At 44.4% G+C, this 18558-nt stretch overlaps 2 protein-coding genes across 27 annotated transcripts in view; one reads left to right on the forward strand and one right to left on the reverse strand.

The window, feature by feature from the left end:
• Positions 1-408, reverse strand: part of PPIP5K2 (diphosphoinositol pentakisphosphate kinase 2) — a 74795-nt gene extending 74387 nt beyond the window's left edge. For 8 of the 21 annotated variants that reach the window (XM_055124050.1, XM_055124042.1, XM_055124049.1 and 5 more), the window contains exon 1: positions 216-405. The gene's annotated coding sequence lies outside the window, so the exon portion shown is untranslated. Of the gene's footprint in view, positions 1-215 lie in introns of all 21 variants that reach the window. The other 13 variants (XR_008627947.1, XR_008627946.1, XM_055124039.1 and 10 more) reach the window with 4 other exon arrangements.
• A 52-nt stretch (positions 409-460) lies between these two features.
• Positions 461-18558, forward strand: part of GIN1 (gypsy retrotransposon integrase 1) — a 31193-nt gene continuing 13095 nt past the window's right edge. Inside the window, exons 1-4 of one of the 6 annotated variants that reach the window (XM_055124057.1) lie at positions 484-544; positions 7123-7268; positions 10301-10494; positions 12815-13120. In XM_055124057.1, coding sequence (XP_054980032.1) covers positions 7127-7268; positions 10301-10494; positions 12815-13120 — 642 coding nt within the window. In that variant the 5' untranslated portion in view covers positions 484-544; positions 7123-7126. Of the gene's footprint in view, positions 545-1704; positions 1724-7122; positions 7269-10300; positions 10495-12814; positions 13121-18558 lie in introns of those variants that run through there. The other 5 variants (XM_055124056.1, XM_055124058.1, XM_055124061.1 and 2 more) reach the window with 5 other exon arrangements.

The raw sequence follows: 18558 nt of genomic DNA on the forward strand, positions 1-18558 counted from the left end.
GGGGAGCAGCGCCAGGACCCCGGCTCCAGGCGCCGCGGGCTGCGGCCAAGGCAGAGAGCGGGCCCATCCCGCCCCCGGCGGCCGCGACCCCGGCTGCCCGCCGGCCCGAGCGCGGGGCGCGGGGCTCCCGGGCGGGGACAGAGGAGAGGTCGCGGCAGAGGCGCTCGCCCAGGCGACGAGACAAAGTCGGCGGCCCCCGGGCCCTGGCACCTCACCTGCCGCGGCTGCGGCCGTCCCGCGACACGCCGGCTCCGGCCGGGCCCATGCAGGTCTCGGGGCGCCCTTGGGTGCGGGGCAGGGCGGGGTGCGAGGAGGCGCGCGGCGGCGCGGACTCCGCTCTCCCGTGTCCCTAACAGCCCGGCCACGCCGCGCACCGCGAGGAGCCGCGCGCCCCGCCCCGCCCGCCGCCCGCTCGGCCCCGGGAAACGCGTCCGGGCGGAAGCGCTTCCGGCGCCTCCGCCGTCCCGGTCCGCCACGCTTCGCGGCTCGGGTGGCTCCGCGTCCGGCGGCGCCTGCCAAGTCGCGGGAGCTCGTCGGGGCCGCGGTGAGTGGCCGTCCGGGCGGCGCCGTCGCCCTCGGGGGGCTTGTGTGGGCCTGTTTTCAGGGGCGGCCCTCGGGGCCGTCAGGAGCCGCCCGGCCGGCCTCGCCGGGGGCAGGGGGCGGCCACCGCGCAGGCGCCCTCGCGGGTCAGAGCCGGGCCGCCCGAGGGGTTCTGAGGGTCTCCCTCGGCCTCCGGTCCGGGTGCTGCCGCGCCCCCCCCCCCGGAGGGCCCGGACACGGGCGGGGGTCGCGGGGTCGCGCGCTCTGGCCCTCCGCGGCGGGGGCGGGCGCGGGGCCGGGGTCCCCCGGAGGCGGAGCTTGTTTGATTCCGTTTCTCTCCCGGGACCCCGGCCCCTGGCCCAGGGGTGGGCGCGACCCGGCCCCGCCCGCTGCCCGCGCCTGGTGACACACGGACGCCGGTGGGCGCAGGGTCCGAGCGGGGCAGCCCGAGGCCCCCCGCCCCGCACTAGCGAAAATAAAGCGTCGGGGGGAGCACGCGGCGAGAATGCGTGGGAAAGGGAGCAGCAGGCGGGGGCGCTCGGGGTACCGCGGGCCGGGCCAGGCTGCCGCAGCCACCGGAACCCCCCGTGGTCCTCCTCGGCCCCGGCTGCCCATCCTCCTGCCCAGCGCGGCCGCGAGCCCGGCCCCGTCCGCGGAGGAGGGGGCCTCACCCTCCCCCGCCAGGGAAGGGTCTGGAGCGGAGGGGGCTCTGCTTGGGCAGCAGCCGGGCGGGGAACAGCACCGAGTCCCGGGGTTGCCCGCGCGGACCTGGGGGTTTGCGGGCTCGCGCCGCCCGCGGTGTCCCCGCCGTGGAGGGTCGTCCCTGGAGCCGCTCTGCCACCCCCCCCCCCCAAGGTGCCGCCCCCTGCCGGGAGACCTGGGGGTTCTCTGCACTGACAGTCCCGCGCCCTGCCCGGGCCTCAGCAGCGCAGCGCACGGCCTTTGCGCGCACAGGCCGGCTTGGTCGGGTTCCTGCATCCCGGGGGCCCCCAGTCCCCCAGGGTGGTCCCGAGCACAGAGCCGAGAGCAAGCCCGAGCTCTGTGAAGCGGGTTCCGCACTGAGCCCCAGGCATGCTGTGAAGCTCAGCCGCTCAGCCCGCACTCAGCCCCGGAGACTTGACACCCTCTGCTCCCAGGGTCTGCCCCAGGTGCCGCGAACGCTGCAGGGACGGGCGACTGGGCTGTGAGTGTTCCGGAGGGAGAGGGAGGTCGAAACTGAATGCAGTCGCAGTGCCAGGCATGGGCTCATTGAACCGTGTCGCCTGCTAACATGGACGCCACTTCTTCAGTGCGCAGCATGTACATGTAAAACTTGGCTGGAAAACTAGTACCAGGTCGTGGGGTGAGTCACAGTGAAGACTTGCCCTCCCAGCCGTGCCCTCCCCTATTGTCTCTGCCTCTTCAAGCTCTTGTTCTCCGTTTCTGTTTCTATCTCGAAGATTAAATACTCTTATTGTGCTTTGGTGGGCCATAGCACAGCGAATAGGGCGTTTGGCCAACCCGGGTTCGATTCCTCTGCCCCTCTCGGAGAGCCCGACAAGCTACCGAGAGTGTCCCGCCCGCAGGGCAGAGCCTGACAAGCTACCCGTGGCATGGTCGATATGCCAAAAACAGTAACAAGTCTCACAATGGAGACGTTACTGGTGCCCGCTCTAGCAAATCGATGAGCAACGGGATGACTGTGTATGTTAAGAAGATTGAGAATTAATTTTACAAAGAGAAAATGAAATAGGAAACCACATTCTATGCAGTGATCTCCTTTCATGTAGGAAATGGTGTATATGCTTTCTGTACTGTGCTTATTTATAGAGCTTAATATTATTAACACCATTACCTGTCAGTTTTTCTTTCAACTCTTTTTGTTTGGTTTCAGGGCCACATCTAGCTGTTCTCAGGGGTTACTCCTGGCTTTGTTTAGGAATCACTACTGAAGGGGCTCAGGGAACCTTATATCATCATCCAGGAATTAAACCTGGCCGTGCCATAGGCCCAGCAAGCACCTCATCCACTGTACTGTTGCTCCTGCCCTTCAATTTCCATTAGGGGGTTACTGGAAAATTTTTTATATTGTACTTACTCCTTTAGATAATCAATGTGAGCATTATCAGTTTATAGTCTTTGCTTAATCTCCCCAAATTTAGTTGAATCCAGTGTGTTTGCTTATTTGATGCAATAACTCCACCGTTACTGATCTGTGGTGTAGCTTCTTGTGACAGATGCGTCCCAGGGTGGCTTTGGAATAGTTTGGACTTTGCCGTGGAGCGCAGCTCTCCTAGGCATCTGCCAGCTGCCGTGGATTCTGCCTTGAGCTACTTGAGCTGCCTGTTGGCCGCCAGGTGCACATACACTACTAGTAAGTAAATGAAGTCATTTAAGAGAGAACATAGGATTTTCTTCTAGTACTTTTTTAAAGAGGCTGCTCAGATTTTCGGTTGTAAACACATTATTTTTAAAATGCTCACTTTCACGTCCTATTATAAGAATAGAAATCAAAACTATGGCCTTCTCTCCTCACTCCACACCTCTGAGAATAACCTATCTGAAGAAAGCCAAAATCACAGGTGTGGCGGGGGTGTGGGGAAGAGGGCAATGGGTTTCTGAAATACTCCAAGTGACCTAGTTTATAACCTGGGTGGTGAAATCTAGCTAGTCATTACACGGGATTTAACTTTTGTAATATACTGCAAGTGTTATTTCAAAAGTTGTACTTTTAAAAATGCACATTGCACTTAAACATATACTAAAATGCTTTAATAAAATTTTTTCTTATTTTTATTTTTTGGTTTACACTACTATAAACTTCTCTGCTGTGTATGTGTGTATCGTAAAACCCACTGCTAGGGTCTTCCACTTTCTGACATACTCCCCAAACCAAAACTGTGTTATTTTGAAAACTTATATTAAGCTAGTTTAAATCACAAATTACCAAAGGAGCACAATTATGAATGTATTAAAGTAGAACATGCTTATAGGTATTTCTTTACACTAGTGTCTAAATTAGATTCATTTTATAATGTGTAGCTCATTTGTCCCTGGGGATAGAAAAATAAGTAAGTGGGAACACCTACTTAAGAGTTAGGACACCTGACCCCCAATTAAAAAAAAATAGATTTTGGTTAAAAATTTTGAGAAAGAGTACAAAGGATTATACCTGCCACAGAAGCAGGGAGTGAAATGGGGCTAGGGTGGCAGGAAGGACATTGGGAACATTGGTGATGGAAAATGTGCACTGGTGGAGGGATGGGTGCCCAAGTATTGTATGACTAAAACATAATCATGCAGCTTTGTAACTGTATCTATGGTGATCCAATAAAACTTAAAAAAAAAAAAGAGTTAGGACGGGGGTAAGGCACTTGACCTCCATCCTGCATGCAGCACACCCTGGTTCGACCCCCAGCACCTCATGTGGGCCCCACACATCACCAGAGGTCAGTCCTGGGACGGGCCAGGCATAAGCCCTGGCCACTGCCAATTACTGCCCAAACCATCCCCTCCAAAGAAAAAATTTTGGCCCACAATATATAACCATGAAAGTAACTCTGAACTCTACTTTTTCTCATTTCTTAATAAAGCCATAACTAGACTAATTCCTCTATTTGTAAGTGAATTCCCACACCCCACTGTGCTCATATTCCCTCAGTCTTGAAATTTACCTCTTTCCTGTTTCTAATCTTTAGAACCCCTTTCCATCACATTAAATCGCTTCCTTCTTGAAAGCAAAACAGTCTCTTAGTAAAACACACAACAAATTTTCCCGCTGTTTTGAAGGGTCCAGGCGAGTGGCATTAAGTACATTCCTGCTGCACAGTCGTCACTCTCCTCTCCAGAACACTGTCTAGTTTGCGCCAGTGAAGCAGCAACCTCCCCGCTGCTTCCGTCCCTGAATAGCAACCGCCGATCATTTCATTTTCTGTCTCTGTGTAGCTGCTACAAGTACTTCATAAGTAGAGGTACATATGTAGAGTTGTACGGTACAGGTCTTTGGTTGAGTGGCTTATGTCATTTCTGGTATCTCAAGTTTCATCTGTATTGTAGCTAGCATTTGTTAGGAATACCATTTTCAGGTCGAAATAGGTCTTCCACTGTATGCATGTATCATTTATTTGTTGCTTCACCTTTTCACTATTGTGAAGCAAGCTGCTGTGAACGTGCTATGTCAAGCCCATTTTAACCCCACTAGAATGTCCATTCTAGAAAAGTCAGGATGCTGCTAGGCCCCTAATTCTACCTTCCTTTTTGTGTCTGACACATCATAGTTGTTCAATAATTTGTAAGAACCAGAAGTAATGTTCTGTCTCTCCAGGGACAGGCTGAGAGCTCCTTTCCTTCAGAGCCAACCTTTAGCTGTACCAGGTTCACTTTCTGAGCCATTCCTTGTCTCACTCCAACCCGGCTTACGCCTGTCCTGCCCTGACTGTTGCCCATCCTCCAGACAGATTTTAATCCTACCACTCAGCCTCCCTTCTGGTTCTAAGAACTCTTCATTCTCTAGGCTTCAGCGATCAGATGTTTTTCTTGCCCTCCCCCCACCTTTTTTTTTGGGGGGGGGGTGCTATTGTGCGTCCCTGAAGTGTTTTATATGCAATTTGAAAAGGAACATAAAAACTAGGGAGTAAACATTCTTACAGATTATAATAACAGCAAAGAAAAAGGAAAATTGAGCTTCCCATGGAATTCCATGGCATTGGAAAAGCAGTAGTGAGGATGATATGAGTAAAGATATCTGAGACAACTGGATAATGTGGCAGACCGGTGCAAAGAGGAGCTAGTGTTCTGAGAGCCCTCGAGGAGCAGTGAGGTCCTGAGCGGATGGAGCAGAAAAACGATGGAGAGGCTCCAGGCTGAGTCTCCATGGCACCATCTCCTGCTGTCTTGACTGTTACCACTTGGGAATTATTAAGATCGTAGAACATCTGCTGATCTTTTCACATACACCATTTTGTAATCGTGACTGGCTTCTAAACGTACAAGTCTAATTGTCACTTTCTTAGGAAAGATGCATGTTTAGCTCTAGAGGTCACGGTTCTCCAAAGTGACTGCCACGTTTCACACTATGCCTGAGCTCAAGTCACCACTCTCCTTGTCTGATCTAGAGTGGTCTAGGTCTTATTGTAACCATCTTGGTCTGTGGTTTCAGATACTCTGTGACTAATTTGCATGGCTCTAGGGACTAATGGTTAGTTCAGCACTTGTCAGTTGCTCATTAGCCACTTAGATACTCTCCTCCTGAAGCCCATGAGAGATGTTCCCTTTCATTGTTGTCATCTGCCCTCCCCCTCCCTGGCTTAAAAATACTTTTTGATTTGTGGAAGTGTTTTTTTGTTTGTTTGGGGTGTGAAATCTTTAATGAGTGTTCTCCTTATCTGTGTAGTATCTTTTAATAGTATTGATAAACAGGTTTTCATTCCAATTCTAATTTGTTCTTTTATGTGGCTTGCCTTGTGTTCTGTTCTGTGTTTAATCCAAAGATCTGGCGATCTTTTTGTGTTTTCTTCTTCTAGAAGGTTTATGGTTTAATGTGCATTATTGCATTTCTGTTTATAATTTATCTGAAACTAATTTTCTAAGGGATATCAGTAGGTAGTTAAGATTCCTTTCTTTTGCTATGAAAATATCCCATTATTCCAGCATCATCTCTTGAAAGAAAATCTCTCCATGCTTCTTATGACTGTTTTTTATATATGTGTATCTAATTCTTGACCCACTGCTAGGTTTCAGAGACCTCTCTCTTAGCCAGTGTGTCACCAAACATCAGAACAATTTAGTTCTATAGAACATTTTTCACCCAGACCTGACCTTGGATCTGGAGGGTGGGGGGCATGGCAGACAGAGTGGCAGTGTGTTTCAGAAGACTAGGAGATCTGAGAGGGTAAATCTATGAGTAGAAAATGCTAAATTTTCAGGGCCAGAGTGATAGTACTGTGAGTAGGGTATTTACCGTGCACACAGTTGACCTAGGTTTGATCCCCAGCATCCCTTATGGTCTCCTGAGCACCTCCAGGAGTGATTCCTGAGTGCAGGGCCAGGAGTAACCCCTGAGCATCGCCAGGCATGACCCCAAAACCAAAAATAAATAAGTAAAAATAAAATCGACTTTGTCATTGATTCTCATTTGAAGATTTCTAAAAGTTAATGGACTCAAATGATTGGATTTTTGGCTTTTTTTTTGTAACTGTGAACATATTAAAATTCTTATACTCTTTATTTAATAGCCCTGTCATGTTACAGGGGTGTGCAATATAAATACTTTTGCACTCAGTGCCCATTGAGATACTTGAAGCAAAACTTTTTGAAGAGTGTTTTTCTGTGCTTTTTTTTCCCCAGTATGCAAAATTTTCAGAATTCCTTACCACATGGAAAGAGACAAGATAATTTGTTATGATGTATCTCAAAAATAGCATTTGAATATTTTAGCTCATGTGCATCACACTGTTCCTTTGGTCCCACAATTATCTCCCTCACAGATAATATTCTGGGATTGTTCAGTTCATATGGAAGCAGAAATGTGACAGAAAAGCCTGACTGAAATAGCAGCTGAATGAGCTTGTCACCTCAATATGCCTTTTGTCCTTTTGAACCTAGGCTCATGATGGTGCGCAGTGGCAAAAACGGTGAGCTTCACCTCAAGCAGATTGCCTATTACAAACGAACTGGTGAATATCATCCAACTACACTGTCGAGTGAAAGAAGTGGCATAAGAAGAGCAGCTAAAAAATTTGTCTTCAAAGGTGAACTTAATCCCCTAACCTTGGGCCAGCATTTATGTAGACCACCCTCTTCCGTGTTTTCTGGTGACATCCTGAGGATTCTCTTCTGTTGCTTTGCGATTGCCACGTGAATGAGTGGTGCCACGTGGTGCAAAGTGAAACATTCTATTGACAGGTCCTGAGAGTGAGTAGGAAAGGGGCCTTTAACACCATGGAACATAGTTGTCATGGAAAACCAAAGCACTTAAGTGGACTTCTGCTTTTGTCTGCAAGTGCACCTTCAAGTATGCATGTAACTAGTTAGAGTTTATCTGATACTGAATGTGAGCATGCTGGCAAGGCGAATTGGTTTACTATTTTTCTGATGTCCTTCCCTCCCACTGTCATTCAAGTTCTTAGGATTATGTTTATGTTTAGGCCCTTATTTTTGGAGTGGGTTTGAGCCAAGATGGAATAATTATCTTGAAAGATTAGGATCCTTTTTTCCTCTTCTCCCTCAAAGGAGAGGGAGGTTTGAGATGAGATAAGAAGTATATCAGATCGGAACTTTAACTGTCACTGGAAAATCAGGTTTTCCACAAAGTAGGGGAAGGGATTTACAGCATAAGAGATAGCGCAGGACTTCAGGTGTATGTCATGCATGTAAACTATTCTGGCTCTACCCCCAACATCATCTGAGCTCCTGAGCACTGTCAGATGTTGGACCCCAAGGCTCCCAAGCACAGGAGGGTGCCCAGGTAATTGCTGGCATCTGAGGGTTTGAGCAGAGCTGGACCCTTCACCAGCAGTTGCGAAATTCCCTGGGAGGGCGACTCCAGGACACCAAAGCACCACCTGGAATGTGTTCTGTTCCCCCAGGAAAAGGATTCCACGATTTAAAAAATGCCCCTTCACTTTTCTTTTTTTTTTTTTTTTTGGCTAATTCAATTTTTTTTTTTAATTGAATCACCATGTGGAAAGTTACAAAGTTCTCAGGCTTATGTCTCAGTTATACAATGCTCAAACACCCGTGCCTTCACCAGTGCCCATATTCCACCACCAAAAAAAAAAAAAAACCAGTACACCTCCCACCCCCCCACCCCCCACTCCCACCTGCATAACTGATAAAATTCACTTCATTTTCTCTTTACCTTGATTACTTTCCATAATTCAACCCAAAACTCACTATTGTTGTTGGGGTCTCAACACAGAACTCACTATTCTTCTTGGAGTTTATCCCCCCAACATACGGCCCTATTGACAAGAAAACATTTGATAATTAGTTCTCCACTAATGAGAATGAAGAGGTATAAGGTCAAGCAGGCGGCGGTAGCGGCCGTGCGGTTTAGGATTTCTGTGTTTTAGTAATTAAGTACATGGAGATTTAAGTGGGAAATTTCATCATTTCTCTTCCTGGGGCAGCATAAAGCAAAAGCTTAGTTCACATTCTGGGGACATGGCTGAGAGCACTTGCTGGGTTCAGAAGTAATCTAGCTGGCTCTGGATGTTGGTCGTTCAGCAGCAAAGTGGCCGTGCAAACGCATGGCCACCCGGTTTGAATCCCGGCGGAGCGCGAGCCGGAGCCGGTACCAGCCCCAGCCCAAGACTGCCCAAGTGTCCCGCTGTTTCAAGTTCAAAACACATTTTTTTTTCCCGGAGCCACCAAGTTCATTCCTGTTTAAATGTCCATAAGATGGCATACACCACGCCGCTTCCCCCCAGAGGGAAGAAAAACCAAGGAGGAAGGATATTTCCCCCCTTACGTACACTTCTGCCAATGAGTTCTTTGTGACTCAGCCCACCTTTTACTTCTTAATCTAAAGTAAGGGTTCATTCATTCATTCATTCATTCATTTAGTCACATCTGCAATAAAATGCTAATCTAAGTCTTGAGGAGGGTACATTGAAATAGCTAAGGTTTCTGCCCTCAACTTCTGTAACCTCTGACTGAAGTGAGGAGTACTCTGCTCAGTGTGTACTCAGTTAGGCACATTAGAAGCTTAGTGGGATGCTATTCTGGAACTTCAGTAGGAAGTGACCTTCACCACAGTAGTGATGGTGCTCTGCCTGCTAGAGTGGTTTTCCTCCTCGTTATTCCTCTTGGCCCTCAAAAGGAAAGGAGACAAAGATCAGGAGCATTACTGTCCTCTCACACTCCAGCTTTGCCGCCCCGATGCTTACTTAAATTCAGAAGAACTTGAGAAAGATGCTGGTTGGGCTGGAGAGATGCGCAGGAGTTGGGCACGTTCTTTGCATATCTGCTCTGTGCAGCTCTCTCCTCAGCTCCACCTGGTGGAACCCTGGACACCAGGTGTGACTTGTCCGGTTCCCAGCAGCACAGAACAGAGCCAAGCATTGAAACTATCTAGCGGCTGGAGCAATACATCAGGCTTGGTATTTGCCTTGCACAGGGCCGACCCGGGTTCAGGCCCCAGCAAACATCAGGCTTGGCATTTGCCTTGCACAGGGCCGACCCGGGTTCAGGCCCCAGCATCCCACATGGTCCCCCGAGCACTGCCAGGAGTAATTCCTGAGTCCAGAGTCAGGATTAACCCCTGAGCATCGCCAGGGTGACCCAAAAAGCCAAATAAATAAATAAAACTAGACTGTTTGGCCAAGTTGCCAGGAGTGGCGCCCAGGCCCCATAAACACTGCCTGGAACCCCCACAGAAGGATGGTGGTTTATAAGAATTCAGTCTGATGAAATACTATTCTGAAGATTCTGTTCCAGAACTTGATTATTCATACGTAATTTCTGCTCATTCATGTGAATTTAGTACTTTCCTGATATGAGCCATAGGAAGATGATTTCATTCCCTAGAACTCTCATTGCTCTGTTGGACAAACTCACCCCGCTTGGACTAATGGTTTTAAAAACCAGTGATTCCCTTACCTATCTGGCAAGTGTAATAACTGAGGATTTTCATGGTATGCGATCTCATACTACAAAAAAGTACTCTGTTTTAGACAGAAAAAAATTTAACCCTCATGGTTTGAATATAAGACTAATTATCTTAAGATTATGCAGATCTCTAGAGATTCAGTTACATATATTTTGGTATCATTTATTCTAGAAAAAAAGTTGTTTTATGTTGGAAAAGACAGAAAACAAAGTCGTTTAGTTATTGTCTCAGAAGAAGAAAAAAGCAAAGTCCTGAGAGAATGCCACGAAAATGACACTGGACCCCATCATGGCATATCCAGAACTCTGACCCTAGTGGAATCCAGTTACTATTGGACCTCCGTGACCAATGATGTCAAACAGTGGGTATGGCTTCCATTGAGACTATTTTGAATGTGTTTGTAGTAGATACTTACGATCATTATTGCACCCCATGGGTGTCACCATGCACAAAGTACTTTTCCTGTACGTAGTATTTGTGCAAAAACATTTCAAAACAGTTTTTTTTTCAAGAAATCTTTCTTAAAATCGCTTTCTTAAAATTCTTAGAATCATCATTTTACTAGAATGTAAACCTATTTCCTTATTTTGAAGACTTTCAGAATTCCATAGTTTTCTACAGAGTTACTTAGAACTGTCTATCATTGAACTCTTCTTTGTGTGTAGGCAAATTTCAAATAGGGCTGAAATTTTTTGAACCAATTACCACTTTTTTGATGCCATTACTCAACATTTATCTGTTTTGGGGCCACATCTGGTGGTGCTCAGGGCTTACACCTGGCAGACTCAGGGCGTCATGTGGAATGCCAGAGGTTAAGCCCAAGTTGGCCACAGGCTAGACGTGTGCCTCAACCCACTCATTGCACTGTTGCTTTGGCCCCCATCAGCCAACTCTTAGAGGACAGTGTGCTCTTAAGTCAAACCCAGTGTGTCTTCTGTACCTATTTCATCTGTCAACTGTGGCAGAAACTTAATTAACTAAGTGCAACATCCAGTTACAAACCTATGTCTAAGTTTCATAACTTTATAACACATTAGGACCTTCAGCTTCTAATAGAAAATTCATGTAGGAATTCTGGGATTCTTGCAGGTCAGCTGATCTCTGCTCTTTTCAATATAGTCTGTGTGGCAAAGGGTCAGATTTTCTTAGTATGTTTGTAAACTTCCTTTAATAATCCTAATGCTGCATCAAAAAGAATCTTATTTTAAGCCTAAAGAATAAAACCAACGTTGGGCCCGACAGGAAGCGCAATGGGTAGCGTGCTTGCCTTGTCTGTGGCCATTCCAGGTTTGATCCTTGGCACCAAGTATGGTCTACTAAGCACTACCAGAGACATGGCTGAGTACAGAACAGAGAGTGCACTTTGAGCACCACTGGGTGTGGCCCCAGAACAAACCCAAGAAAAATAAAATAGAATCCAACATTAAACATGTAATTACAGGGGACAGTGATAATACAGCAGGTAGGCTGCCTTGCACATGGCCAGCCCTAGTCCCATCTCTGCATCCCATATGGTCCTGTATGGTCCTTGGGACACTGGCGGGAGTGATTCTTGTGTGCAGAGCCAGAAGTAACCCCTGACTATTGCCAGGTGTGCCCCCCGGCCAGAAAAAGATATTTAACTGCAGTTTTTGAGTTACCAGTTCATGAGTCTCTTGAGTATTTAAATATTCCAGATTGTATTCGGTATTTGTATTTGCCTGTAGAACCTGCCACATATGTTTTATCTAACATCCTTTACAGATGTTTTATGAAGTCTTTGTTAAATGGTTATTTTTTTCGATAATGAATATGATTATTGGATATAATCAGGATATTTTTGATAAAAATGATGGCAAACATTGGAAAACAAAATTGTGACCAAAAGTAACCTTAATGCAACAAGATCAGTTGATTTAGAAGTATGTTCCAAAGTGGAATTCTAGAAATATGTTGAATACTGGCGCCATCCATAAGTTAACTGAAAATACATGACAGCATGGGATTTATTTTTGTTCATTCTCTTTTCACAGCCGCGAAAGGATTTCTGGCATCCATAAGTATTGCGTGAATAAAAATTATGTTTTTATAGATACTATGTAGATTAAGGAAAAAAGTGATATATTTAAAAAGAAAATTCTTATGTATAGACATGATTGTACTTTCATATACTGCCTTTAAATTATAGTGAACTTATTTTAAGGTCTATTCATTTGATATTTATTGCATATAAACTAGAATTATGTTTCATGTGAATAAAGACCCTTTACCAGACTGGAGCAATAGCACAGTGGGTAGGGCACTTGCCTTGCATGCAGCCGACCCGGGTTCAATTCCTCCATCCCTCTTGGAGAGCCCGGCAAGCTACCGAGAGTATCCTGCCCGCACGGCAGAGCCTGCACGCTCCCCGTGGCATATTCGATATGCCAAAAACAGTAACAAGTCTCACAATGGAGACATTACTGGTGCCCGCTCGAGCAATTCGATGAGCAACAGGATGACAGTGATACAGTGCTACCATGATTGCTAATAGTAGCAAGTGATATGTGTTTAATCGTTTTAATTGAACATTTTAGCTGACTAATCTGAAAGTTTCCCCTCCCAAAAGAGTTTTAGATGAGCCATCGTAAAATTCAGATTTATAAGACCGTACTTGTATTTATTAACATGTGTAACTCTTTTCTTTATTTTATGTCTCTTTTGTAGGTGTATGCTTGTCAGCAGTGCCAAGTGTCCAAAAATGCCATTGTCCTAGCACCAGAACAGCACCTTCTCAAGGCGGAGGCGCCATGGAGTGTAGTTGCTGTGGATCTAATGGGCCCGTTTCACATAAGCAGCAGAAGTCACATGTACACTCTGATCATGACAGACTTATTCACAAAATGGGTTGTGATTTTGCCTCTATGTGATGTTTCCACGGCAGAAATTTCTAAAGCCATTATCAACATACTTTTCTTATATGGACTTCCTCAGAAAGTAATCATGGACCAAAGAGATGAGTTCATTCATCAGGTAAGGCAAATCAACCACTTTCATTCTAGGAATTACTATTTCATTCATCTTTCTGGGTCAAACACACATTTGTGCTCATTATAGGGTGTTTCATGAATTTTGATAAATTGTTTTAGATAGATGTCTCATATATAGCACTTGATACATGTCCCTTGTTTAGTATAGTACAAAGATAGTTGTGCTGGAAATTGAGATACTATAATCTCAATATTCATTGTGCCACTAATTATCACTGTATAACTGTCACTGTATCACTGTCATTCTGTTGCTCATCGAGTTGCTCGCGTGGGCGCCAGTAATGTCTCCATTGTGAGACTTGTTGTTACTGTTTTTGGCATATTGAATACGCCACGGGGAGCTTGCCAGGCTCTGCCTTACGGGTGAGATACACTCAGTAGCTTGCCGGGCTCTCCGAGAGGGACGGAGGAATTGAACCTGGGTCAGCTGCATGCAAGGCAAAAACGCCCTACCCACTGTGCTATCGCTCCAGCCCACCAATAACTTTTTTTTTCCTAATTTATTTTTTATTGAATCACCATGTGGACAGTTACAAAGCTTTCAGGCTTAAGTCTCAGTTACATAATGCATGAACACCCATCCCTTCACCAGTGCTTATATTCTACCACCAAGAACCACGGTAACCATTGTGTAGATCTACCAAAGTTTTTTTAGCCAGTCATCTGTTCTCAGGCATTCGGTTTTTTTCCAGATTCTGGCTATTGTAAACTGTGCTGCGATGAACATATAGGTGCAGATGTAATTTTGACTATACTTTTTTGCTTCTCCGGGGTATATTTCCAGAAGTGGTATTGCTGGGTCAAATGGGAGCTCAATTTCTAATTTTTTGAGAATCGACCATATTGTCTTCCAAAAGGGCTGAACCAGTCGGCATTCCCACGAGCAGTGTAGGAGGGTTCCTTTCTCCCCACATCCACGCCAACAGCAGTTGTTTTTGTTCTTTTGAATGTGAGCCATTCTCTGTGGTGTGAGGTGGTATCTCATAGTTGTTTTGATCTGCATCTCCCTGATTGATGATTAGTGATGAAGACCATTTTTTCATGTGCCTTTTAGCCATTCATATTTCTTCCTTGAGAAAGTTTCTGTTCATTTCTTCACCCCATTTTTTGATGTGGCAGGATGTTTTCTTTTTGTAGAAGTCAACCAGTGCCTTGTATAGCCTTAATATAAACCCCTTATCAGATGGGTATTGGTTGAATATCCTTTTCCATTCTGTGGATTGCCTTTGTATTCTGGTCACTGTATCTTTTGCAGTGCAGAAGCTTCTTAGTTTAATATAGTCCCATTTGTTTATCTCTGTTTCCACTTGGTTGGTTAGTGGCATGTCATCTTTGAAGATACTTTTATCTTCAGTATCGTGGAGGGTTTTGCCAACCTTGTCTTCAATGTACCTTATGGTTTGTGGTCTGATGTTGAGGTCTTTAATCCATTTTGATCTGACTTTTGTGCATGGTGTTAGGTCGATGTCTAAGCCCATTTTTTTGCATGTGGCTGTCCAGTTGTGCTAGCACCATTTGTTGAAGAGGCTTTCCTCATTCCACTTCACATTTCTTGCCCCCTTATCAAGGATCAGATGATCATATATTTGGGGTTGCATGTAGGGATATTCCACCCTGTTCCATTGATCAGCGGCTCTGCCTTTGTTCCAGTACCATGCTGCTTTAATTGTTACTGCTTTGTAGTAAAGTTTGAAGTTGGGGAGGTTGATGCCTCCCATCGTCTTTTTCCCAAGAAATGCTTTAGCCATTCATGGTCGTTTATTGTTCCATATGAATTTCAGGAGTGTTTGATCAATTTCTTTGAAGAATTTCATGGGTATCCTTATTAGGATCGCCTTGAATCTGTATAGTGCTTTGGGGAGTATTGCCATTTTGATAGTGTTAAGTCTTCCTATCCATGAGCAGGGAATATGTTTCCATTTCCTCGTGTCCTCTTTTATTTCATTGAGTAGCGTTTTGTAGTTTACCTTGTAGAGATCCTTTACTTCCTTAATTAGGCTGATTCCTAGGTACTTGATCTTCTGGGGCTCAATTGTGAATGGAATTTTTTTTTTAAATGTCACTTTCCTCTGACTAGCTATTTGGGTATAGGAAGGCCATGGATTTTTGGGTTTTGATTTTATAGCCTACAACTTTGCTGTACAAGTCTATTGTTTCTAGGAGTTTCTTCGTGGAGGTTTTAGGATTCTCTAGGTATAGAATCATGTCATCTGCAAATAGTGACAGCTTGATTTCTTCCTTTCCTATCTGTATACCCTTAATGTCTTTTTCTTGCCTAATTGCTATTGCAAGTACTTCCAGTACTATGTTGAACAGAAGTGATGAGAGTGGGCATCCTTGTCTTATCCCTGATCTTAAAGGGAAGGCCCTTAGTGTTTCTCCATTGAGGATAATGCTTGCCATGGGTTTGTGGTAGATGGCTTTGACTATCTTGAAGAAAGTTCCTTCTAAGCCTATTTGGTGAGAGTTTTCATCATAAATGGATGATGGATCTTGTCAAATGCTTTCTCTGCATCTATTAAAATGATCATATGGTTTTATTTTTACTTTTGTTGATATGATGGATTATGTTGATTGATTTCCGAATGTTAAACCATCCTTGCATCCCCGGGATAAATCCTACTTGATCGTGATGTATGATTTTTTTTATGAGTTGCTGGATTCTATTTGCTAGTATTTTGTTGAGAATCTTCGCATCCATGTTCATCAGGGATCTTGGCCTGTAGTTTTCTTTGTTAGTGGTATCTTTTTTTTGCTTTTGGTATTAGGGAGATATGAGCTTCATAGAAACTGTTTGGTAGAGTCCCTGTTTCCGAAAATTCCTTGAATAACTTGAAGAGAACTGGCAATAGGTCCTCTTTAAATATTTAGAAGAATTTGCTAGTGAATCCATCTGGGCCTGCAGCCCACCACTAATTGATTCACACTTATCTTTGCTTGAAGTAAAATGAAAAGGTAGGACTCAGTAATCTTTGTTACTTTTTGCCCAGAAATTTTATGGTTGTCAGGGGCCGTATGGACTCAGTGGAGTATTGCATTATATTCATGAATAAGAATTATATTCCTGAATATTCAGTATGGAAAGTTACCAACTTTTTCCAAGTGACAGTGAATTTATGTAAGTATTTTTTATCTCTAAACCTTTATTTTTTATATTTTTATTTTTTATTTTTTATTGAATCCCGTGAGATATAGTTACAAAGCTTTCATGATTGAGTTTCAGTCATATAATGATCATCAAACACCCAGCCCTCCACCAGTACACATTTTCTACCACCAATATTCCCAGTACCCCTCCCGCCACCCCCAACCCATTCCACCCCTTGCCTCTGTGGGAGGCACCCTCTTACTGTCTCCTTTTGGGTATCATGGTTTGCAATACAGATACTGAGAAGCCATCATGTTTGGTCCTTTGTCTACTTTCAGCACACATTTCACAACCCAGCAATCCCTCTAACCAGCATTGACTTAGTGATCCCTTCTCTATCTCAACTGCCTTCTCCCCCAGCTCATGAGGCAGGCTTCCAAACTGGGGAGCAATCCTCCTGGCCCTTGTTTCTACTGCCCTTAGATGTTAGTCTCATGTTATTTTATATTCCACAAGTAAGTGCAGTCATTCTATGTCTTCCCTCTCTTTCTGACTCATTTCACTTAGCATGATACTCTCCATGTCCATTCACTTATGAGAAAATTTCATGACTTCATCTTTTCTAACAGCTGCATAGTATTCCATTGTGTAGATGTACCAAAGTTTCTTTGGCCAGTCATCTGTTCTCGGGCACTTGGGTTGTTTCCTAATTCTGTTTATTGTGAACAGTGTTGCAATAAACATACAAGTGCAGATGTCATTTCTACTGTACTTTTTTTGTACCCCCAGGATATATTCCCAGAAGTGGTAATGCTGGGTCATATGGAAGCTCGATTTCTAGTTTTTTGAGGAATGCTCATGTTGTTTTCCAGAAAGGCTGGACCAGTCAGCATTCCCACCAACAATGAATGAGAGTCCCTTTACCTCCACATCCGTGCCGGCACTGGTTATTCTTGTTTTTTGATGTGTCTCAGTGTCTGTGATTTAAGATGATATCTCATTGTTGTTTTGATTTTCATCTCCCTGATGATTAGGGACGTAAAGCATTTTTTCACATGCCTTTTGGTCATTTGTATGTCTTTTTTGGAGGAATTTTCTGTTCATTTCTTCTGCCTACTTTTTGATGGGGTTGGATGTTTTTTTCCTATAAAGTTCTATGACTATATTCTGGGTATTGACCCCTTATCTGATGGGTGTTGGGAAAATAATTTTTCCCATTCTGTCAGCTCTCTCTGTATTTTGGTCACGGTTTCTTTTGAGGTGCAGAAGCTTCTTAGTTTAATGTAGTCTCATTTGTTTATGTTTGTTTCCACTTGCATGGTCAGTGCTGTTTCATCCTTAAAGCTGTCTTTAGCTTCAGTGTCATGGAGCGTTCTGCCTGCGTTTTCCTTCATGTACCTTATGGATTCAGGTCTAATATTGAGGTATTAATATTAATACCTAATATTAATATCTAATATTTAATCCACTTGATCTTACTTTTCTGTCTGGCATTAGACAGAGGTCAGAGTTCTTTTTTTTTTTTTGCATGTAGCTGTCCAGTTTTCCCAGCACCACTTGTTGAAGACGCTTTCCTTGATCCACTTCACATGTCTTGCTCCTTTATCAAAGATTAAGTGATCACGTACTTGAGAGTCAATGTCAAAATATTCTACTCTATTCCATTGGTCAGTGGGTCTGCTTCTATTTCAATACCATGTTGTTTTAATGAGTGGTGTGTTGTTGGCCACCGCTCCCCTCTCCACCCTTGGAATCAAACTGGACACTGCCATCCTCGTTTTCAGTACACACACTAGTTGCTGTTTATCACAGCAGAAAGCAATGTCTGATCTAATATGGAAACTGAAAACTACCTTTAGTTGTAGTTCCAAAATTTTTAACCAAGGTCAAGGGGACTTCCTGACATAGAACTTGGTAACCGTAATGAAGATAACAGATCTAGCATCACATGAACAGAATAGGGGAAGATACATTTTCATGTAAATAACTGCATGTGTCACCATTTTATTTCTGATTTCTGTAATGTGATTTTACAGTGACATACTACATACCAAAATTGCTTTCAGGTCAATTAAAAATGTTTGTAATTGAAACAATTGAAATAATATGATTGCCTTTTGTTTGTGTTTAATCTCTAGGGATGGAGGTTTCTAATCTAAGCTTAGAAACAGTGATCTGAATGTCAGTGGAAACCATCAGTAAACTTGGTTTACATGAAAATTAGAATCTAATAAAATAACTAAAACAAAAGGCCAAGTAATAGTCCAGCAAAACTAAAGGTAAATCTAAGCAGGAAACAGTTAATATCTTTATTATATAGACAACTTAAACAA

The sequence above is a fragment of the Sorex araneus genome, chromosome 1 (genome assembly GCF_027595985.1).
Source record: "Sorex araneus isolate mSorAra2 chromosome 1, mSorAra2.pri, whole genome shotgun sequence".
NCBI classification, from domain to species: Eukaryota; Metazoa; Chordata; class Mammalia; order Eulipotyphla; family Soricidae; genus Sorex; species Sorex araneus.